At 42.7% G+C, this 25,501-nt stretch overlaps 1 protein-coding gene across 1 annotated transcript in view; it reads right to left on the bottom strand.

The window, feature by feature from the left end:
• Nucleotides 1-21,658: 21,658 nt before the first annotated feature.
• LOC117513892 (protein-tyrosine kinase 2-beta-like) overlaps nt 21,659-25,501 on the bottom strand; it is a 121,692-nt gene continuing 117,849 nt past the window's right edge. The window contains exon 30 of the mRNA XM_034174133.1: nt 21,659-23,053. Coding sequence (XP_034030024.1) covers nt 22,811-23,053 — 243 coding nt within the window. The 3' untranslated portion in view covers nt 21,659-22,810. The remainder of the gene's footprint in view (nt 23,054-25,501) is intronic.

The raw sequence follows: 25,501 nt of genomic DNA, 5'->3' as shown, positions 1-25,501 counted from the left end.
TTGTGTGGGTGAGCGGTTTTCTGATGTCAATGTTGTGGATCGAGTGGCCCATGGTGGCGGTGGGGTTATGGTATGGGCAGGCGTCTGTTATGGACGAAGAACACAGGTGCATTTTATTGATGGCATTTTGAATGCACAGAGATACCGTGACGAGATCCTGAGGCCCATTGTTGTGCCATACATACAAGAACATCACCTCATGTTGCAGCAGGATAATGCACGGCCCCATGTTGCAAGGATCTGTACACAATTCTTGGAAGCTGAAAATGTCCCAGTTCTTGCATGGCCGGCATACTCACCGGACATGTCACCCTTTGAGCATGTTTGGGATGCTCTGGACCGGCGTATACGACAGCGTGTACCAGTTCCTGCCAATATCCAGCAACTTTGCACAGCCATTGAAGAGGAGTGGACCAACATTCCACAGGCCACAATTGACAACCTGATCAACTCTATGCGAAGGAGATGTGTTGCACTGCATGAGGCAGATGGTGGTCACACCAGATACTGACTGGTATCCCCCCCAATAAAACAAAACTGCACCTTTCAGAGTGGCCTTTTATTGTGGGCAGTCTAAGGCACACCTGTGCACTAATCATGGTGTCTAATCAGCATCTTGATATGACACACCTGTGAGGTGGGATGGATTATCTCAGCAAAGGAGAAGTGCTCACTATCACAGATTTAGACTGGTTTGTGAACAATATTTGAGGGAAATGGTGATATTGTGTATGTGGAAAAAGTTTTAGATCTTTGAGTTCATCTCATACAGAATGGGAGCAAAACCAAAAGTGTTGCATTTATATTTTTGTTGAGTGTAATTTAGCCAACATCTACATGTACTTGTCTTAGTCAAAGAAAATGTTTCTTCTATCAGTCTTGTTCATTAAAATTCACCAGATCCAGTAAGGTTTGCTCTTATTATCTCAACTCAACTCAAAACTTTATTTCTAAAGCACATCAGGTTACGTGCAATAATAAGTAAGTAAATTAATTAATTAAAAATAACAATAAAATTACAGCAGGTGATAAAAACAATAAAACATAGAGGTGGATCTGCTCATTCTGTTCTTAAAACTTCCTGAAGTACTTGGTGGAGGGGTGGATTGTTAGGTAAGGGTGACTGTTCAGGACTTCCTTCCACCTCCCCTGCTTTTTTTTTTTTGTAACATTGAGAGATTCATTTTTTGAAATCAATAGATAAATAAAAGTTTCAGTCAATCTTTTTAACGATGTTGGTGTTGCTTTTGTCTGTCAATAGAAACAAACCATTACATTTTAGCACTGATCAGAATACAGATTTTATTTTAGAATTATTTATTAAATTTCTTTGAGGTTGCATTTTTTTTAAATCAGTTTGATGGACATCTCAGAGAATTCTACAACACTTGGTGGACTGTCCAGTCTTATCAAGAGATACAACCAGTAACAGATCCTGATTCTAAATCATTGTCTTGGTTTTTTTTTTTTAACCTTCTTTTACAGATTAAGATGGGATATTTGATTAAGATGGGATATTTGCAACATTTCTGCAATTTTCTACATCAAACAAACAGAAAACAATTAGCACACTGGTCTTGATGAAATATGTCAATATCATGTGATAATCAGAAAGTGGGCAGCAGTTTAGTGGTTAGTAGTACTGCCTTACAGCAGAAAGGTCCTGGGATTGCTTCCCGCCGTCTTCTCCACGTGTTCGTGTGGTTTCCCTCCAGGTGCTCTGGCTACCTCCCACTTCCAAAAACATGCAGGTTCGGTGAAGTGGCCATTTTAAATCGACCGTAGGTATAAATGAGTTTGTCTGTCTAAATGTGGCCCTGCATTAGACTGGTGTCCTGTCCGGGGTGCACCCCACCTCTCACCCTGCACCTGCTGGGATCGGGTCCATTCTCCCATGACCCTTGATTGGAGCAAGTGGGAACAGAAAATGGGTAGATGGACAATCACAAAGTGACATTTTGTACGGTTCCAGGATGTTGAATCGGTTACATAAACACTCAGAGGGTTGATGTTGAGGAAGTTGTGGTTTTGTAGGAAATACCGTTACAGACAGAGAAGTGTTGAGAAAATGGTTTTTGTGTGTCAGTTAATGGTGCATGTTTCCTGCGCACAATGTCTCAAAGGACACTGGGGTCTACTGAGAGCCCCAGAGCCTCAATCAAAAAACCATGCTAATTTATGAATGTGTATGAATGTGGTGGTGGTCGTTGGAGCCGTAGCCGCAGAATGGCCGCCACGCGTCAGTCAGTTTGTCCCAGGACAGCTGTGCCTACACTACTAGCTTACCACCATCCATGTGTGAATGTGCGAGTGAATGAATAATTATGCAACTTCTTTTAAGTGCTTTGGGTATCTTAGCAATAATAAGGCGTTCTACAAATCCAAGTTATTATTATTATTATTATTACTGCTAGTTCAGTGTACTTGATTATGATGTGTTGTCATCCTTCTGAAACGGGTTTTAGGATGGCTGCACAATATGCCATAGATCACAACAACATTCCTGGCCTGTTGCATCACCTTTCCAAAAAAAAAAAAAAAAAAAAAGAATTGTTTAGCAGTGTAACCAAAAAAATAGAGCTGTTGTTTTTCTGTATAGTCATTTTTCCTCATTTTTAAAATCCATACTTGCCAAAAATCTGATGAGGGTGCATTGAGATACATTACTCCCCCCCCCCCATAATAAACATTGATTTATGTAAATTTGGCATTTTAAAAAATGATAAATTTGCAAAAGGTTTCTGTCTTGTATGGCATGAGGCTATTCTGGACTATAAGCATGTGCTATCGGGTACAAAATGGGCCTTCTACTCTGACTTGATTAACCAAAGCAAGCATAATTCAAAGTTCTTGTTCAACACTGTGGCTATGCTTATTCAAGGACAGCCATGCATAAATCAGCTGTTTCAGATTACTTTTGTCAGCTGTTTCAGATCACTCACTTATTATGTTCCAGTTTCACTACCCCATCCACTGGGATGAGATATTTATTTGTCATCTCTGTGTCAAATCAGTTCCTCAACCATAAATGAACTTGTTGCCAGACTTCCTGACATTTTAGCATCACTTTCTGGACATGATTAATCAGTAGATAGCCTTGTGAACAGCTTAAACTCAGTGTTCATGAGTTTACTGGACAGGATTGCTCCATCTATTATAAAATGACCCCAACCAAAAAAATATACTCTAAACTTCCTGTTCCGGAGCACAGCGGTGTTTTTCTGTATCTGTTAGCTGTTTAATCTGTGTAGTTAGATTGATCTAGATAACTACATAACGATTTGTTTCACAGTGTAATCTTCACGTGCCTTAACTAAAGCACTCCCTCTGCTGAATCACCTCTAAATTATTTACACATTATTCACTTTGTGTGTTTTTAGGAATCCGCTAGCTTAGCGCAGCTACTAGCTCTTAGCCAGTTTAGCATGGCGGCTTCTCCTGTCTCTCCCGCACTTTTCTGCTCTGTGTGAAATGTTTAATTATTCCTCAGCCTCCATTAGCAGTAATGGTACTTGTAATAAGTGTAGCTTATTCGTAGCTTTGGAGGCCAGGCTGGGCAAATTGGAGACTCGGCTCCGCACCGTGGAAAATTCTACAGCTAGCCAGGCCCCTGTAGTCGGTGCGGACCAAGGTAGCTTAGCCGCCGTTAGTTCCCTACCAGCAGATCCCGAGCAGCCGGGAAAGCAGGCCGACTGCGTGACTGTGAGGAGGAAGCGTAGCCCTAAACAGAAGCCCCGTGTACACCGCCAACCCGTTCACATTTCTAACCGTTTTTCCCCACTTGGCGACACACCCGCTGAGGATTAAACTCTAGTTATTGGCGACTCTGTTTTGAGAAATGTGAAGTTAGCGACACCAGCAACCATAGTCAATTGTCTTCCGGGGGCCAGAGCAGGTGACATTGAATGAAATTTGAAACTGCTGGCTAAGGCTAAGCGTAAATTTGGTAAGATTGTAATTCACGTCGGCAGTAATGACACCCGGTTACGCCAATCAGAGGTCACTAAAATTAACATTGAATCGGTGTGTAACTTTGCAAAAACAATGTCGGACTCTGTAGTTTTCTCTGGGCCCCTCCCCAATCGGACCAGGAGTGACATGTTTAGCCGCATGTTCTCCTTGAATTGCTGGCTGTCTGAGTGGTGTCCAAAAAATGAGGTGGGCTTCATAGATAATTGGCAAAGCTTCTGGGGAAAACCTGGTCTTGTTAGGAGAGACGGCATCCATCCCACTTTGGATGGAGCAGCTCTCATTTCTAGAAATCTGGCCAATTTTCTTAAATCCTCCAAACCATGACTATCCAGGGTTGGGACCAGGAAGCAGAGTTGTAGTCTTACACACCTCTCTGCAGCTTCTCTCCCCCTGCCATCCCCTCATTACCCCATCCCCGTAGAGACGGTGCCTGCTCCCAGACTATCAATAACCAGCAAAAATCTATTTAAGCATAAAAATTCAAAAGGAAAAAATAATATAGCACCTTCAACTGCACCACATACTAAAACAGTTAAATGTGGTCTATTAAACATTAGGTCTCTCTCTTCTAAGTCCTTGTTAATAAATGATATAATAATTGATCAACATATTGATTTATTCTGCCTTACAGAAACCTGGTTACAGCAGGATGAATATGTTAGTTTAAATGAGTCAACACCCCCGAGTCACACTAACTGCCAGAACGCTCGTAGCGCGGGCCGAGGCGGAGGATTAGCAGCAATCTTCCATTCCAGCTTATTAATTAATCTACAACCCAGACAGAGCTTTAATTCATTTGAAAGCTTGACGCTTAGTCTTGTCCATCCAAATTGGAAGTCCCAAAAACCAGTTTTATTTGTTATTATCTATCATCCACCTGGTCGTTACTGTGAGTTTCTCTGTGAATTTTCAGACCTTTTGTCTGACTTAGTGCTTAGCTCAGATAAGATAATTATAGTGGGCAACTTTAACATCCACATGGATGCTGAGAATGACAGCCTCAACACTGCATTTAATCTATTATTAATCTATTATTTTTTTATTTTTATTTTTTTTATTTTTGCCAGCTTGCACTCGACCGAGACGGACGCACTTTTCTCTTCTCCCTCCCTCCTTATCTTTCCTGCTTTTGTGGCGTGTTGTCTGTGAGGCTGCAGCTTTGCTCTTCTGGAAACGACAAAAATGGATTTGTTAAAGTGGTCTCTGAACGCAATTGACACTATTTTTTCTACAAGACCTTCGGGTGCGGAGGACCCGACCTGTCCTGCTGGGACGCATGTGATGGGTTACATGATGGACTTGTGGAGGAGATGGCAGGTCATGTGCCTTTACATGCTTTCTGTGGAGGACGTTGAAGATGTGTACATATTCGGCTTGGTGTTGACCGGCTTTCTGATGTGTAGTGCGGGCACTCTGCTGGTTTACCGGAAAATCAAGAAAGTGGAAGCAGCTTTGATTGGTCGTTCCAAGCTGCCCTATATGATTAATTCGATTGGGAAGGCAGTGGCTGCGCAGTTGGCGGGGGTTAACTGCGCGTTGGATGACATCTCTAGGAAGATTGCAGCCCTGGAAACCCGCTATGACCGTCTGTGAAGACCACATTCTACATTTCAGATGCATTGAGAGCCACTCTGTTCTCAGAACTGTGGAATCTTTCAGGCGTCTGTTAATCTGGCTATTCATTTGGCTTCCCCAAATACAGCTGCACTTCAAGGTCGCTGTGATAAGAAACCTCCTCAGAAGAACAACACTTAAGCCTTGCTCCCTGGTCTTCCCCCCTCCCCTCAGCTTCTCCAGCTCTGACGTGAACTGTGGACTGTCCAGGACTTTCTCAGCCTGCGCAGGGCTGTTCCCTTCCCCCCCCAGACTGTCAGACAAGGCCGTCGACGGCGCCGAAACTGGCTGCCTTCCGGAGTGTTCTGATAAACTGGTCCTTTCAAATCTTGGTTGTCGTCCTGTGTCCTTGTTTTGTCTCTGTGATTATTGTTTTTTGTGCTGATGGGATTTTTTTTTCCTCACTGCCGCTGTGTAATGCAGCGGCTATGAGGGGTTTTTTTCTTCTCCTTTTCCCTCGTGTTTTGCTTCATATATATGTTTTATGTATCGGGCCGGCCTATGTGTTGTGTGTTATGTGTGTTGTTTGTTATGGGTCGGTGTTGGTTTGCTCAGCCCTGCTGTTGACCAAGGCAGGGATGTACATCTGGAGCTGGTCCCCGGGCGCCTAATGGCGACCTCTGCTCCTACTGGCAAATAGGATGGGTTAAATACAGTAGCCACATTTCATTGTGCAGGAAAGTTCTTCTGTGCATATGACAATAAAATTTCCTTGATTCCTTGATTGATTCCTTGATTATTAGACTCAATTGGCTTTGCTCAAAATGTAAATGAGTCCACCCACCACTTTAATCATATCTTGTTCTGACTTATGGTATGGAAATTGAAGACTTAACAGTATTCCCTGAAAACTCCCTTCTGTCTGACCATTTCTTAATAACATTTACATTTACTCTGATGGACTACCCAGCAGTGGGGAATAAGTTTCATTACACTAGAAGTCTGTCAGAAAGTGCTGTAACTAGGTTTAAGGATATGATTCCTTCTTTATGTTCTCTAATGCCATATACCAACACAGTGCAGAGTAGCTACCTAAACTCTGTAAGTGAGATAGAGTATCTCGTCAATAGTTTTACATCCTCATTGAAGACAACTTTGGATGCTGTAGCTCCTCTGAAAAAGAGAGCTTTAAATCAGAAGTGCCTGACTCCGTGGTATAACTCACAAACTCGCAGCTTAAAGCAGATAACCCGTAAGTTGGAGAGGAAATGGCATCTCACTAATTTAGAAGATCTTCACTTAGCCTGGAAAAAGAGTCTGTTGCTCTATAAAAAAGCCCTCCGTAAAGCTAGGACAACTTACTACTCATCACTAATTGAAGAAAATAAGAACAACCCCAGGTTTCTTTTCAGCACTGTAGCCAGGCTGACAAAGAGTCAGAGCTCTATTGAGCCGAGTATTCCTTTAACTTTAACTAGTAATGACTTCATGACTTTCTTTGCTAATAAAATTTTAACTATTAGAAAAAAAATTACTCATAACCATCCCAAAGACGTATCGTTATCTTTGGCTGCTTTCAGTGATGCCGGTATTTGGTTAGACTCTTTCTCTCCGATTGTTCTGTCTGAGTTATTTTCATTAGTTACTTCCTCCAAACCATCAACATGTCTGTTAGACCCCATTCCTACCAGGCTGCTCAAGTAAGCCCTACCATTAATTAATGCGTCGATCTTAAATATGATCAATCTATCTTTATTAGTTGGCTATGTACCACAGGCTTTTAAGGTGGCAGTAATTAAACCATTACTTAAAAAGCCATCACTTGACCCAGCTATCTTAGCTAATTATAGGCCAATCTCCAACCTTCCTTTTCTCTCAAAAATTCTTGAAAGGGTAGTTGTAAAACAGCTAACTGATCATCTGCAGAGGAATGGTCTATTTGAAGAGTTTCAGTCAGGTTTTAGAATTCATCATAGTACAGAAACAGCATTAGTGAAGGTTATAAATGATCTTCTTATGGCCTCAGACAGTGGACTCATCTCTGTGCTTGTTCTGTTAGACCTCAGTGCTTCTTTTGATACTGTTGACCATAAAATTTTATTACAGAGATTAGAGCATGCCATAGGTATTAAAGGCACTGCGCTGCGGTGGTTTGAATCATATTTATCTAATAGATTACAATTTGTTCATGTAAATGAGGAATCTTCTTCACAGACTAAGGTTAATTATGGAGTTCCACAAGGTTCTGTGCTAGGACCAATTTTATTCACTTTATACATGTTTTCCTTAGGCAGTATTATTAGACAGCATTGCTTAAATTTTCATTGTTACGCAGATGATACCCAGCTTTATCTATCCATGAAGCCAGAGGACACACACCAATTAGCTAAACTGCAGGATTGTCTTACAGACATAAAGACATGGATGACCTCTAATTTCCTGCTTTTAAACTCAGATAAAACTGAAGTTATTGTACTTGGCCCCACAAATCTTAGAAACATGGTGTCTAACCAGATCCTTACTCTGGATGGCATTACCCTGACCTCTAGTAATACTGTGAGAAATCTTGGAGTCGTTTTTGATCAGGATATGTCATTCAATGCGCATATTAAACAAATATGTAGGACTGCTTTTTTTGCATTTGCGCAATATCTCTAAAATTAGAAAGGTCTTGTCTCAGAGTGATGCTGAAAAATTAATTCATGCATTTATTTCCTCTAGGCTGGACTATTGTAATTCATTATCAGGTTGTCCTAAAAGTTCCCTGAAAAGCCTTCAGTTAATTCAAAATGCTGCAGCTAGAGTACTGACAGGGACTATAAGGAGAAAGCATATCTCACCCATATTGGCCTCTCTTCATTGGCTTCCTGTTAATTCTAGAATAGAATTTAAAATTCTTCTTCATACTTATAAGGTTTTGAATAATCAGGTCCCATCTTATCTCAGGGACCTCATAGTACCATATCACCCCAATAGAGTGCTTCGCTCTCAGACTGCAGGCTTACTTGTAGTTCCTAGGGTTTGTAAGAGTAGAATGGGAGGCAGAGCCTTCAGTTTCAGGCTCCTCTCCTGTGGAACCAGCTCCCAGTTCAGATCAGGGAGACAGACACCCTCTCTACTTTTAAGATTAGGCTTAAAACTTTCCTTTTTGCTAAAGCTTATAGTTAAGGCTGGATCAGGTGACCCTGAACCATCCCTTAGTTATGCTGCTATAGACTTAGACTGCTGGGGGGTTCCCATGGTGCACTGAGTGTTTCTTTCTCTTTTTGCTCTGTATGCACCACTCTGCATTTAATCATTAGTGATCGATCTCTGCTCCCTTCCACAGCATGTCTTTTTCCTGGTTCTCTCCCTCAGCCCCAACCAGTCCCAGCAGAAGACTGCCCCTCCCTGAGCCTGGTTCTGCTGGAGGTTTCTTCCTGTTAAAAGGGAGTTTTTCCTTCCCACTGTCGCCAAGTGCTTGCTCACAGGGGGTCGTTTTGACCATTTGGGTTTTTCCGTAATTATTGTATGGCCTTGCCTTACAATATAAAGCGCCTTGGGGCAACTGTTTGTTGTGATTTGGCGCTATATAAATAAAATTGATTTGATTTGATTTTGATTTAAATGCCTTGGTTCAATGATCATCGACATGGCAGGGAGATCAACTCGATGGGGGGGGCTCATCTTGACAGAAAACTGGTTTCCCTAATGTAATCAGAGCTACTGACAGCACACATATTGCTATCACATGATGAACTTGTTTCTGTTATAGGAAACTATTTCATTCAATCAGTGTCCAAATCATATGTGATGCGCAAATGCATTGAGTTGCGTTGGGAACATGCTAAGGGCTGGGATGGTGTGCTATGGGTGGCTGTTTAGTGAGTATATAGTTTATTTGTATAATTGTTCAGAATGAAAACCAGTGCAGGCACATTTGGGCATGTGCACATTCAAATATGGTTTTTGTTATCATTATTAATTATGTCTTTTTGTTTTGCTTGATAGTGAAACTAGAGCTGCAGAGGTTCTTAATGGGCTCTGATTGTCTTCCTGTGTTCAGTATTTGTCAATAAACATGTGTAAACTTGTGAATTTTACACACTGTCAGCTGTGGCACACCTCATTTGTTTTAACTTCAGTGTGTGTTTGCTGCTCTGAGCCTACAGCGTTTACAGCCTCACACATACGTGCTCTCACTAACTTTATTTCCATTTCATGTTTATTCCATTTGATAGGGAACCAAATAAACTATCCCTGAATGTCTCCATGTAATTTCCAGTCATCTGTAGCTCACACCCGGTATAATTTCTTTTCTGTTCATGTGGAATTATCGGACAGAGGGGAATCCCATGTCCCAGGGCCAGAGGTGTCAAGTAACGAAGTACAAATACTTCGTTACTGTACTTAAGTACACTTTTTAGGTATCTATACTTTACTCCATTACTTATTTTTCTGCCTACTTCTGACTTCTACTCATTACATTTTCACACAAGTATCTGTACTTTCTATTCCTTACATTTTTAAAACAAACAGCCTCGTTACTCTTGGCTTCAGTTTAATGTTTATATATATATTTCACGTCATGTGCGCCTGTAATCAACTTTTCTGCAGCACGGCTTTGCTTTGAACCGTGAACCAATCGAAGCAGTGGTTTGCAGATTGAAGCAATGCTTCGACCTATTGCTTCGTTTATTTTTTCTTTCTTTCGCTTAATTTCCCCCGCTAAAACCATAAAGAGCATACTTCTGTGAGTATTATTTACCTTTTCTATGTTAAACCGACCTGTTATGGTCTTCTGAAACAGCTGATAGATGTATTTTATAACTTAAAAACGGGAGCGATGCTAACGCGTTAGCATGTCTATGGCATTTTCAGTGTTAAAACTTAGCATTAAACAATTGCAGCTCTCATCACGTTCGGGTGCATTTGTTTTCAAATTGTAATATTTCTTAAATTTATTTTTGTTTATATATTAGTAATCTAATGATTATTATATACAATTTTAGAGGAAGAGGCAAAAAGAACCTGAATAGCAACACAACAGAAAATATAAAAGCAACTAACAATGAACATACATAAATAAATACATACATACATAAATAAATGTTTCCTGTGAACACCTAGTGACTCTTACACCTCCACTTCATCCCTGTCTTATTTAATGACAGTTTGTTACCAAACCATATTTTCTATTTGTTAATTTCTTCAGTGATTTCCTCCAGAACTATCTGCCAAACTAGAAAACTGCTGCATCCTAGTAAGAGCAGAATACTACTGGAATGAATTTGAATAAGGAAAGTTGTGGGGTTTTTTTTGTTTGTTTGTTTTTGTTTTTCCTTCACTAAATGGATGCTGCACTCACTGCAGTTTATTGTCTGGAATAGTCCCAGATTGCATTTCAGAGCTTCTAGAATTGAAACATTTTCGTGCAGGTGATGTTGGGGGGTAATTTGGGGTTTTAGGTCTTGGGCCACATGTAGAACGAATCAGTTTTTAAATTAAGCTTTCAATTCATATAGTGGCATCTACCCCCCCCCCCCCCCTTTTTTTTTAAGGTTACTTTATACTTTTATACTTTAAGTAGGTTTTGGAGCACATACTTTTTCACTTTTACTTGAGTAAAGAGGTCAAGTTGATACTTCAACTTTTACCAGAGTGTTTTTAAACTGCAGTATCTATACTTCTACTTAAGTAACAAATGTGTGTACTTTTGACACCACTGCCCAGGGCCTATTGACATTAATTTGCATATTTAAATAGGGGCACGAAGCGGGATGAGTTTGGTATGTCTGCATGTGTGCTCAATTCCACCCTCAGTGGGATATACAAATGGGACATGCTTGGATCCACGTGTACGCACACTTTGATACATCTAAATATTTTTCTGCGTACACCAGTTTCTGAGTTTTAGCATACACCATTTTTCAGTAGGAAATCCACGCAAGTCTTTGTACATGAGGCCCCAGGTCTCCAGTATACTGAAAAAAACTGTAAACAATATCAAACCTTGGATTATTGTATATTACTGGATGGGCCTGAGAACTACTTTGGGGCTGCTGGAAAAGTTCTTGCATGGTTGACATCTTAATTTGCTTCAAATCTTGTTCCTATGAAATATGGGGTTCCACAAGAGTACATTTTAGACCCGTACTTTTCTTCATCTATATAGCACCCCTTGGGGAGATACTGTGATATTTTGGGTTTACATTCATTGTTACATTCAATTTTGACAAGACCAAGATGATCTTTCTATCACCTCCATAACATTGCAAAGATTTGTCCTTTCCTGTCTGTCTGAATCTTAATGTGCTTATGTTCAAGTTGTGAAATCAATTTGTGTGTGTGTGTGTGTGTGTGTGTGTGTGTGTGTGTGTGTGTGTGTGTGTGTGTGTGTGTGTGTGTGTGTGTGTGTGTGTGGGTCTGTGTGTGTATGCATAACGCTGCATGGGCCACTAAGTGCACATGGGGGCCACTGGACAGCTTCGCTCCAAAGTTTGCTGGCATTGGGCTATGCAGTCCCACAGATGGAGCGCCTTCCGGGGAACTTAATTTTTCTTGTTTGCCCACTTCAGAAGCACAACACAACTCTAGGTATCGCGATGGTTGGATTATCACATGGAAGTAATGGGGGTTTTTTGGGTGAGAGGATTGTAACTGCAGGCTGCTGTCCCAGCTTCATGTCCACATCCACGCTGTGAAACACTCCTGGACCGCTGTTGGAGGTGAGATTCATGTTTATTAATGGTGTAACTGCCTGGCACAAGTTCCATGTTATATCTCCTACAGAGTTAGAAGGTGAACATTTATTACAACGTGAGATTCATCCAGCTCCGAACCTGACGTGCGCAATGATGTGTTAATGCACACCACAGAGAGGCGCAGCTGCCCGTGTTATGATGGAGACAATAGTTCACATTATTTATGTCGCCCATGGAGGGGGGGTGGGGTGGACATTATAATACGTGGCACCTCAGGTTCTACCAGCAGGCTTTGTGGTGCCAGATCTATCTCAAGGTTCCAAATCATTTTGGATCCTGTTTTTCCGCCATCTGAATATGTAAATTGTGGTTAGATGGTCCTCAGATTACACATGGATCACCGTCGGATAAGTGTCTCATCTCGACAGCATCCGGAGAGTTTTGAACATGTACCATGTGCATCACACTCAGGGCCGTCGGCCAATTTTGACCAACTATGTCGACTTCCGCAGATGGCTGTCAGAACGTTTAGGAACTGAAATTCGACACTTTTTGGATGTGCTGCAATTCATAAGTCTGATGTCTCTCTGCGTGATTCTGGCTATGTGTGACGGGGGTATAAATAATAGGAAGCTCAAACACAGAAATTAGTTTGTTTTTGCTATGCTAACCCTATCCAAAATCCAAACACGTTTCCAAACATTAAATGAGAAACACGCATTTTGTGTGCACGCAGAAATTCATAGGAACATGTGTGACATACAGTTATGCTCACAAGTTTACATACCCTGGCAGAATTATTTATTTATTTATTTATTGCCATTTGTCAGACAATATGAATGATAACACACTTTTTTTTCACTCATGGTTAGTAGTTGGATGAAGCCATTTATTTACCCGGCATGGAAGTCCAGTCCAAGAAACAGGGAGGAGTCCGACACTTCCGGCAGGGAAGTGGAGTCCACTAGCAAACAAACTAAACACATTTAGGATGAGCAGACACGAGAGCAGGAGCCAAACAACAGGAGCCACAAGAAGGAATCACAAGGAACAAACAAATAATCTGGGAAACAGTGCAGGACTAAACAGTGACTGAGATGAGTGACAGGTGGTGTGATCTGAGATATGAAACCAATGGAGGCTCTACACTGAATTACTCCCCGGGAGAGACCCCCTCCGAGCAGAGTCCCTTTATTCAGAGAGTAGTGACATGATGAGCTGAAAAAAAAAAATGTTGTGTGACTCGTGGTGCCATCTTGGTGCCAAAATAGCATTCGCTGTTAATCTGTTCAGCGATTTTATTTATTTTTTCGTTGAAAATAAAGTCAGCCTTAAAGCTAGGTAGGTACATTTAGTGTTCAGTCCCATGTACAGTAAAACTCACCTAAACCATCTTCATATAAACCGGATATTTACAGTCACCGGACATAAAAGTCCCAACGTTTTTGTATTGTTTTCCATGTAATAAACACTGTATATAATGTACTTTGTATAATGGATTAATTACAGATTAATTACGGACAAATTAGTCCAGAATAAAGCATAATCCAGTGACGGAGAACTTTAAAACTGTCTCACACACACACACACACACACACACACACACACACACACATCGGCGTGAGCTACGAAGCATAAATCAGGCTTTAAATTAATTATTGACTCATCATTCAGATGAGAAAAAAGATATGTATTTTCAATAAAAGTTATGGTGAAGCAGGTTTAGCAACCGTCATAACAAGAAGGCTAACAAACGTAATCACCTATTAACATTGGCCCTTCACTCATGACATGGATACCATAATCCAGGGGCGTGCTGGGAACATTTTTCAGCCTGGGAGTTTCATATCCAACCGGCCCACAAACTGCCAGCGCACAGGGATAATAAGAGTTCTGCTGTGGCATTTAAATCCAGCATTTATGTGCTGACTGACTGTGAAAATTGGGTGGCTTATAATAGAAAGTAAAAGTTAGTTAGTTAAAACAAGAACGGTATTGTTAACTCACCAGTGCACCACCTAAGGCTGGACTTACACTGTGCGATTTTTGGCCCTTTTTCAGCCGATTTTTCACTTGTGCGAGAATTTTTTGGATCGCGCCGAGTTTCAGCTTAATAGTGCGTCCTGCATCGTGCAGTCTGCATGGAGTAACGAGCTGCGTTTAACATCTCACGACCACCTCCCGATCGGGAATCATATGGTTGGATGAAAATCAAACCTGTTTGATATTTTGGTCAGTCGTCGTGACTCGTGAGGGTTCCGCACTGTTGAAGCAGCGCTACAAGCATTTACGCGCTGATTACCTTGCGCACTGTGCATGAGCAAACACCGGAGAGAGCAAACAGTGATCTCATGTAAAGTCTTATAGGTTTTTTTGTGTTCCCTCGCAATAACCTAATATCATATTAAAGTTCATGCCTATCAGCGCGCACAGTGAGTGGAATCAGGTGGGGGGAGACTGAACGTATATGCACGCGCGCGCGCGCACACACACACACACACACACACAGCAACAGGATTTACAACAGATGACAGTTTGAGCTGCAGCCAAGTACAACGATTGAAAATATCGTACAGTGTCTGCCCAGCTTAAGTCAGTGAAGTCTGTAAGTAGCTGGAAGAGGTGGTAGTGTACTACAAATGTTGATACTGCTGACATCCGGGCATAACAGGCACGTAGCTATGCCCGGCACTATTTACCATTTCTCTCTTCGCTCTGTCTTCTTGAAAAGTTATCTGTGAGCTTTGCACACTTGGTGTAATGTGCAGACACGAGTTGAGGAGCGGACCAGCGTCTGACTGAACCCAGCGCTAAATAACCAGAAAGCGGTTCCAAAAACAAAACAAATTTATTTCCCTTCAGTGCAATAATTTGTGTACAACATAAATGTGCAGTTGTCTGGCGAGGTGAAGGAAGGCGCGCTCTCCAGCGCCCAAATGGATCGAAGCCCGGCGCTTCTGGACCCAGACTCACCGCCGAACACCCCCCAGGTGGATACGACAAACTGACTCTGTGAAGGATGGAAAAGGTGAGGTAAGTCAACAGCTACAACAAATATCCTTCAAAGGCACACACTATCAGCAACACATTCAGGTCTGAATTTAAGCTTTATGTAAATGAGCAGCTTCTCACAACAGGTGGAGGATCATCATTCCGTACGCCACGGCAGTGAGAAGCGAGCTGCACAATTCTCATCAATGTTCAAATATACTGCATAACAAAATACCAAATTACTGTTAACACTTATTCAGACAATCATCACCTCTGATGTGTGCTGACAGCATGTGTCCCTCACCCGTCCTCCTTCACAGGCACGATGTGTCAAACCCAGGCGCGGTCCTCAGCGTCTCACAAACGAACGTCACAAGATTGAGTTCCCGGCAATTCTGCTCAAATCACTCATGGCTTAAATGCAGAACGCCATCTCATTATCTGCTTCAGCTGAAAGTCTTTAAGTTTGCACGTGAGCATCATCCACAGGTGCTGCAAGTCATTAGGCCTGCACGTGAACATCCTCCACAAGTGCAGCCAATAATACTGATGAGGGTGAAGGACTCTTCTGCCAGCACCTTCTCCACAGACAAAAACCAGCTTGCATACCACCTGGAGAGCAAAGAAAAGAAAACAACACCAAAATATCCAGCCAAACCCCCCAACACACAACAGTACCCCCCTATCAACGGGAAGCCTCCCGGCGACCGAACAGACCAGGCCCGAGAACAGCACCTCCCTCCAGGGTCCACGACAGGAAGCAGACGAAGTAACGCTCCCAAAGTCCACCGCAGACAGCAGGACAGGGCACCGCGGCTGGAAGGCCGGCTGGCATCAACAAAAACCCCAAAAGAGTCCCATATACAACCGAACATACAAGAAAAAACACAAAACCCACCCAAACCCTCCCTAGGGGACCGTCCCATCCAACCCCAGGAAGAAAAGAAAAACTCCCAAATCCAACAACCCAACATAGCCCCAACAGCACAATACCAACATAAATTCACAAAGAAAAATAACAAACAACCCCCCCAGAATGACGTGCAGAGCACATCACCCCCCAGAAGACCTTTACCGCCAGTTCCAGGAGTAACAGCCAAAGCCGGAATCCCACAGAGGTATTCATGGAGCAAAAGCGCCCCACAGAGGACCGTACCATCAACCCCAGGAGGCACCCTCCCCACAACCCAGGAACCCCAGACCCGGCCACACTTGGCTAGTCGGCCCCACAATCAATTCCCCCCAGAGGACCGTCCCATCAACCCTGGAGGTGGAACCTGGAAGGAAACTTAAAAAACATAAAAATCCAACCCCCGGCGGACTTCATTAAACCACCCCGGGGGCAAATAAAACAACCGGCAAACCCTGTTACCCCCCAGCACACCGAAAGACCCCAGATCACTCCCAGAGCCTATCGTCAGCTAAATTTTGGCGAACGGCACAAGACTACCAAGCTGGGGAAGGAAACAGGAAAAAGTAACCCAGTCCCATCCCCTAAGTGCAGCGGAAAACCGGAAATACGTCCGGTGCCCTAAACCGACCATACCACCAGCCCATCGGGAGGGGTGGAACTACCGAAATGGCGAACAGCACAGATCGGCCCACCACTCCGACTGAGGTACGCTCCCGCTGCACCACACCCCGGTAACACCAATGACGAACGGTCAAAGGCCCACCGGGGCTGGAATGGAACCGGGCATCAACCAAACCCAAAAAAACGCCCCTGACAACCCCCCCCCCCCAAGGTGCAGAGGTTTTCTGAGAAACGCTCAGCGTAACCAACCTGCACCACCACACAACCCAAAGACAAACGGTCTTAGAGAATGTGAGGTTGGGGTTAGGGAAACAGGGAAATAAAAACAACAAAACGACCCAATCCTCAAACAAAAATTACCTAAATTCAAATAATGATTACCTGAGTCCAGCCGAGCTCCAAACTGCCAGTCGTTCACTCCACCAGAACCGCCTCTAAATCCCCAAACAATTTATAACCCCTTACAAGAAAACAAAAACAGCCCAAATAACTAAACAACCAAAGATCTGCCCCCTTTTTTCTTTTTTTTTGTCCATTATTATGCCTGTCTAAGAACACCTGGAGATACGTCATTGTTATCTTTCTTGACACTTATGTGACCGGGGTAATATGGCGGCTTCAGCTCGTCCGAGCTGCATAGGCTCATCCGCAAGAGGAGCCAGAGGTCCCGTCGGAGGAGTCTCAGTGGGGCGAAGAAGAGGCAGCCCTGATCTGTGTCGGGGAAAGCCCCGAGACGAAAAGACCCGCGCTGATGTCCACCCTCTCTCGCGTCCACGCTCCTTTATCCGATCATCTAGACGAATAGCCAAAGATATTAGCTCATCTAAATCTTTTGGTTCGTCACGGACTGCTAGCTCATCTTTTAATGAATCGTTCAAACCATCCACAAACACTCCTCTCAAAGCTGCGGCATTCCAACCGGACTGAGCAGAAAAAATTCGGAAATCCACGGAATAATCCGCCACACTCCGCCTCCCCTGCCTGAGATTCAGCAACCGTTGGGCAACGGTATTCGTTTTCACTGGATGGTCAAAAACCAATCGGAACTCCCGGGAGAAATCCTTAAAGGATCCTAACAATGGAGAGTTATTACTCCACAACGCAGTGACCCAAGCTAAGGCGTCACCTCGGAGCAAATTTGTCACATATGAGACACGGCTACCATCAGAAGAGAAGGCAGCCGGTCGCTGAGCAAAAACCAGAGAACATTGCATCAAAAACGGAGCACAGGCTTCAACGTTTCCCGCATAAGGCTCCGGATGACAAATAATTGGTTCTGTTGTGAAAGTGTAGTGACACGGACCCACAACAGGGGGCGCAAATGAACGGTCAATAGATGAGCCAAAAATTATCAATTTAATGTTATGAAGGAGCACAACGAACATACAGACAATCTCAGAATAAGATTTCAGTCAATCCACAAAGGTGACGTGTGGGCAGGCTCGAGGATAGAAGACGTCTGTCCTGAGAAGAGCCGGAACCACACGATTTCCGCCGCCACCGAACCTGGTGAATACTGGAGCCGCCAAGTCCCGAATTCCCAGGTGATCACCGTCCCCGACTGTCGGATCTGGTACTGCTGGCGAAGAACAAAGACAGTCAAGTGTGGGTGTGTGTACACCCAGTAACAATAACGGTGGGAATGCCACCTCCACCTCTCACTCAATATGCTGATGTATTTACAGTGATCCCTCAGAGGAAAAGAGTGCCGTCCTGCACTCACTCGGCCTCCACAGGAAGAGGGACCAGTACTCCTGCAAACACTCACAATATACAGCTTATAAGTAAACACAAATGGCTGAGGATATTACCTCCATTGAAGTACGATATTTCGGCGATGAGGTGGAGATGACGTCTGGGTTTTATGGAGTGGGATGATGAAGAATGAGTGACAGCTGTCAGGACATAATGAGTAACAACTGTCACTCCCGGCTGTGTCCGTGGCGGCAGTGCCCTCTCGTGCCTGAAGCCCGCACTTCAGGCAGGGCGCCTCTGGTGGTGGGCCAGCAGCACCTCCTCTTCTGGCGGCCCACACAACAGGTTCGGAAGCCGAATCTCTGGGTGACGGAGTTATCTGCACCAGTATCGATGGTGCCGCAGCTGGAGCAGCAGGAAGCGGAACGGCTTGCGGTGCAAGCTCCGTAACGCGGGCATCTGTTTGTTTAATTTGGTTTGCGAGATGCTGTAATTGCTCCCATATCTTCTCCAAGTATTCTTGAACTCTTTCAACAAAAGGAACTGCTTCTGCCGCTGGGTCCATTTTGGAATGGCCGGGAACTATTGTTATGTGCAGACGCGAGTTGAGGAGCGGACCAGCGTCTGACTGAACCCAGCGCTAAATAACCAGAAAGCGGTTCCAAAAACAAAACAAATTTATTTCCCTTCAGTGCAATAATTTGTGTACAACATAAATGTGCGGTTGTCTGGTGAGGTGAAGGACGGCGCGCTCTCCAGCTCCCAAATGGATCGAAGCCCGACGCTTCTGGACCCAGACTCACCGCCAAACACCCCCCAGGTGGATATGACAAACTGACTCTGTGAAGGATGGAAAAGGTGAGGTAAGTCAACAGCTACAACAAATATCCTTCAAAGGCACACACTATCAGCAACACATTCAGGTCTGAATTTAAGCTTTATGTAAATGAGCAGCTTCTCACAACAGGTGGAGGATCATCATTCCGTACGCCACGGCAGTGAGAAGCGAGCTGCACAATTCTCATCAATGTTCAAATATACTGCGTAACAAAATACCAAATTACTGTTAACACTTATTCAGACAATCATCACCTCTGATGTGTGTTGACAGCATGTATCCCTCACCCGTCCTCCTTCACAGGCACGATGTGTCAAACCCAGGCGCGGTCCTCAGCGTCTCACAAACGAACGTCACAAGATCGAGTTCCCGACAATTCTGCTCGAATCACTCATGGCTTAAATGCAGAACGCCATCTCATTATCTGCTTCAGCTGAAAGTCTTTAAGTTTGCACGTGAGCATCATCCACAGGTGCTGCAAGTCATTAGGCCTGCACGTGAACATCCTCCACAAGTGCAGCCAATAATGCTGATGAGGGTGAAGGACTCTTCTGCCAGCACCTTCTCCACAGACAAAAACCAGCTTGCATACCACCTGGAGAGCAAAGAAAAGAAAACAACACCAAAATATCCAGCCAAACCCCCCAACACACAACACTTGGCAGCATCTTCCTCCAAAGCTTTTCTTTTCTTAATCTAGCTTTTTCAGCTCCACCTGGCTTTTTTCTGTCCATCTTTTAACTCACAGGTAGCGCAAGTCCCATCTGAGCGCACAGGGCTTGGTTGGACTGAACTAACTGTAATGAATGCAAAGGGGTGTTAAACATGTAATGGTATGTCCCTGCCTTAGGCTTTGGAAAAGATAACAGCGTTGCAAAAGAAGCAGTCTTAAGTTATTTTTGTGATTGTAAAACATTTATAACACTTAATGTCTTCTCTTTAAGATATAGCAGCCCAAGTGTCTTGCTGTGTAGTCTAACAGTTAGTGGTGGTCATATATGTATGCATATATTAACACCCCCTCACAACGAGAGAACACAGTTGCATACCTTTATCCTTTTCTCATTTCTCCTCTCTTTTTTTTTTCTAAATTGGGTGTCTGATGGCTTTGACCTTTTTATTTATTTTTTGGCCACAAGACAGCATATAACCTTAATATTCTTCAGGTAAGTAAAGGCACCTGACACTTGCACCAAGTTCCTTCAGCTTCTCCCTTTTGTCAGGCAGAGTCACCACAGCAAATCCGAGATGGATCCAGATGTTGATTTGGTACAAGTTATATCCAGAATGCCCTCTTTGTAACTCCACAGTACATTATTGTAGGTTTAACTACACTATTATACTTTATATACTAATTCTTGTTTTTGTTTATCTTGTTAACTTGCTAGGTACGGTTGGCTTATTAACGGCTAATTTAGCTCTTCTAACTAGAACTAGCTTATTTTTGTTATTTACAATTTTATTTTACATGGTGTAGATTTTTAATGATTCATCAGTTTATGTGTTCTTTTTAAAGATATCAACATATAGTACATTAGTTCTTAGGTTTCCATTTGACAGCATATAGATTATGCTTTTTATTTTCCTATAGTATGCTAGCATAGTTACTTTAGATAGATAACAATACACATTACATCATAGCTTCTGTTTCTATAATAAAATACCATGACCATGACCAAATCTTCTCCTGTATTAATATTTAGGTTTCAATACCTACTCCTGTATATTATATACCATATTTATTGTATATGTTGTTTATTACCCTTAATATTTAAATATAGTTATATATATGATGTCTTATCTTTCTTATGTCTTATTATTTATTATTATATATATATACTTTTTTCTTGAGCCACTTGGGTGGGTAGGGAGAGTTCCCATGGGATTAAAAAAGCTTTTCAACCTACCATCCCTGGTTCTCAAGACCAGGCACCTAAGTGGCTCTACTCTACTCTTTTCTACTCTTCTATTTTACTCTTCCTTTTTAGATATACCTTAGTATACTAGCATAGTTCCACCTTAGTATTGGAATATAATATATAAGATATACCTTACTGAATTTTCATGGAGAGTCAACATAGGTGGTCTTGAATGCAAAACCTTTTGCTCTAGAAACAAGTGCACTAACCATGTGGCCACCACAGTCAACTCATTTTTGAAAACAAATTAACCAATATTTTCTTTAAATTCAGTACTGAATAACCATATTGTGTAATCATGTATCCAGTCTTCAAATAAATGCAATCTTACTGCATAGTTGACTTTTTTAATAAACACAAAGTGTCTGTCCACAATACTGTCAGACTGTCAAATAGCATCAAAAAATTACAACAGATCATTAAATACACAATACCCTTGTTTTTAATAGTAAAAATAAAGAGTAAAACATAACAAATTACTACCTTTTTAATATTGTAGTTTGACATGTTCAACTTCAAGAGAGGCTCAGTTTTTACTTTACCAGGATATATTTTTCAAAGCATACTTTATTTTAACAGTCCTGGTTATATTAAAACTTTAACAATCAATCCTCTGAGTGCTTTTCTTAGATATTTGTGAGAAAACCTTTTTGGAAAATTCCTTTAGAACGTTAAGTCTTGAAAATCAATGTGGCAGGATTAAAAAAAATTGTATTCTCATAAGAGTAACAAATAACACTGACAACTTCATTCACATTCTATACCAGTCTACACACGTTCATCTACGGCCAATTTAGAGTCACCAATTCACCTATTCTGCATGTCTAAGCTGGAGCAGTAGGAGGAAACGCACACAAACACCGGGGGAACATGCAAACTCCACACAGAAAGGACCAGGTGGGAATCGAACCCATGACCTTCTTGATGTGCTAACCACTAACCCACTGTTCCACCAAGACATAATCAGTGTCTTGGAAATGTTCCTGTATCCATCCCCTGACTTGTCTGAAGAAGACTGGATGTAAAAATGATGGTTTACATGTGTGATACAAAAGGGTGCACTTACTTACGCACACCATCATTTTAGCTTTTATTTATTTTACTTCATGATGCAGATATTACTTTTCACTGTGAGTTGAAAGGGCATCATTTTTGAAATTTTAATATAAACACCTGATTTTTTTGATGTCATGAAAAATTCAAACATGGAAAAGCTCAAGGGTGCACAAACTTTCAGATCACTCTATGTATAAATTCATTATGCACGTTTACGATTTTGAGTTAATTCAGAGCGCTGTCAAACACACTTTTTCATCCCTATTTAGTTCTTTTTCAGCAGGTTTTTTTTTTAAAAACATTGATAAAATCCAATTCTTATATGGGAGTAGAACACTCAGAGGTTTGATTGATAATTATTTATTGCAGGTGAATCTTTAAAAAAAAGTTAACTTGCCCTTTAATGATTACTTGCGATGAAGATAAATGCGCACAGGCAAATAAAGCTGTTGCCTAAGATTTCCTTCCATTCTCCCAACTAATTCCAATACAGATCCTGCACGTTTTGTTTTTTTTGTTTTGTTTTGTTTTTTTATTTTACCAAAACCAATTGATCTTTGCTCAGTCTTCAGTCCACTGAATCTTCATAGTCTGTTGAGTTTGATTTTGGTTTTGCTAAATTGGCTCTGACTCGAGCCTGATCCACGGCATCCAGCAGGTTTTTGGAGTCAAGTGCCAGAGTGTGTGCAGCTGCTAACATCTGCCGTTGGCATTCTTCTTTCAGTGATGTTACAGAGTTCTGCTGGGCCAGTCGCATCTTATTGATCAGTTCTCCCAAATCCTTGTTGAGGAGTTTCTCAGTGCCCTCAATCTGAAATGGGAAATAAAGAATCCTTCAGTAGATAAAAGTTGCTGCCAAGTCTTTGTAAATTCTGAATCATCTTCAAGCGAACTCTCAATTCATGACACATAACCTGAGTTGGGATTTTGCCTGCCACTTATAGTGCCAATACTTGATAGCTAACTCTAACCCTACCCCAACCCTAACCTGGGCCAAGTTCTTAACCTGGGCCGAGTTCTCACGAGGGCCGAGTTCTCCTTTGTGTCAACTCAGAGAAGATCTAATGAGAGTTTGAGATGAGTTGTTAGCATCAGTCACATTTGAAAAATGATCCCTCCTTCTGTTTTGTCTGTGAGTGCCTGTGTGTGTTGTGGGTGTGTCGTATAGATGAATGAGTGTGAGGCGTGTCCCTGAGTTGGAGTCGTGTGTGTGTGTGTGTGTGTGTGTGTGTGTGTGTGTGTGTGTGTGTGTGTGTGTGTGTGTGTGTGTGTTACCAGGAGGCGTGGAGCATGTGTGTTAATACATCTTGTCTCAGGTGCTCCTCCCACACCTCTTACCTGTGTGTCTCTCTCTGGTCTGCGTCAGTTGTCCAAGTCAGGGTCCTGATCCCCATTTAGTCAGCACTGCTGTCTCCCTGTGTCTACTCCCTGTGCACGCTCGTTGGCGGGGCTGCCCCTCGCTGCTGGCATGCTGTGTTCTTTCTGTCATGGTTAGGTCCCACCTTTTGGCTCATGTTGCATTTCCTGGACATGTCCGTCTTGTCTTTCTCACTGTACCCTCCAGTCTTGGCGCCATCCTCTGCCTTTGCACCGTGGGGTTCTGCCCCTAATCATAAGTCTTATTAGTTTCTGTTTCACTGTGTCTTATGTTCTGTTCTCTGCTGCCCCCTTGTGTCTGAGTTGTGGGACTTTATGTCTGCCCACCACATCTATGTCATGTTCTGGTATGTTCTGTTCTCTGCTGCCCTCTTGTGTTGATGTTTGACCATCATATCCCCTCCATAAGGTTCCCACCTGCAATCCATTGTCTCATCAGTCAATCTGTATTTACGAGGGCTGTCAATAAAGTATCGTACCTTTTTATTTTTTTCAAAAACTATATGGATTTCATTCATATGTTTTTACGTCAGACATGCTTGAACCCTCGTGCGCATGCGTGAGTTTTTCCACGCCTGTCGGTGACGTCATTCGCCTGTGAGCACGCCTTGGGAAGGAGTGGTCCCGCCCCCTCGTCGGATTTTCATTGTCTGGAAATGGCGGAATGAAAAGGACTTTTTTCCATCAGAATTTTTTCAGAAGCTGTTAGAGACTGGCACCTGGAAACCATTCAAAAAATGTATCTGGCTTTCGGTGAAAATTTTACGGGCTTCACAGAGAATAAGGACTTTTACTACAGCTTTCAGGACTGCTTTAAGGACGGTCGGTGCGCCGCGCTCCGAGCTGCGATGACGAGGCACAAACCACCGGATCATTTCTAAACGGATGGCTCTGTGGATACGAGACCATCGTGTGCTCTTTCTCTGGTTATCACAAGAGCTGGACATCAGCCATTTTCCGGCAGATTTCACTTTTAACAAGAGATTTTGTCATGGAAAGCCGCGCGGAGGCTTCACGCTTCACGACCGATTCGCTGATGAAGCGAGACAAAGGAACACCTCCGTTTCGGAGTGTTAGAGGACAAGTTGGGACATGTCTATCTCGGCTTTCAGTGCTTACCATTCGAGTGAGTATAAGAGAAATTGTGGAGAGCTGGACATGTCCCAACTTGTCCTCTAACACTCCGAAACGGAGGTGTTCCTTTGTCTCACTTCATCAGCGAATCGGTCATGATGCGCGAACCCTCCGCGCGGCTTTCCATGACAAAATCTCTTGTTAAAAGTGAAATCTGCCGGAAAATGGCTGATGTCCAGCTCTTGTGATAACCAGAGAAAGAGCACACGAAGGTCTCGTATCCACAGAGCCATCCGTTTAGAAATGATCCAGTGGTTTGTGCCTCGTCATCGCAGCTCAGAGCGTGGCGCACTGACCGTCCTTAAAGCAGTCCTGAAAGCTGTAGTAAAAGTCCTTATTCTCTGTGAAGCCTGCAAAATTTTCACCAAAAGCCAGATACATTTTTTGAATGGTTTCCAGGTGCCAGTCTCTAACAACTTCTGAAAAAATTCTAATGGAAAAAACGTCCTTTTCATTCCGCCATTTCCAGACAATGAAAATCCGACGAGGGGGCGGGACCACTCCTTCCCAAGGCGTGCTCACAGGCGAATGATGTCACCGACAGGCGTGGAAAACTCACGCATGCACACGAGGGTTCAAGCATGTCTGACGTAAAAACATATGAATGAAATCCATATAGTTTTTGAAAAAAATAAAAAGGTACGATACTTTATTGACAGACCTCGTATGTCTCATCTGCGTTCATTGTAGCTGTTTGTCAGATGTAGTTGTTCAGGAGTTGTTCAGTGTTTGTCACGGACTGCTCTGT

The sequence above is a fragment of the Thalassophryne amazonica genome, chromosome 1 (assembly GCF_902500255.1).
Source record: "Thalassophryne amazonica chromosome 1, fThaAma1.1, whole genome shotgun sequence".
NCBI classification, from domain to species: domain Eukaryota; kingdom Metazoa; phylum Chordata; class Actinopteri; order Batrachoidiformes; family Batrachoididae; genus Thalassophryne; species Thalassophryne amazonica.
The sequence above is the reverse complement of the archived record's forward strand: the minus strand, read 5'-3'. Positions and strand labels throughout refer to the sequence as shown.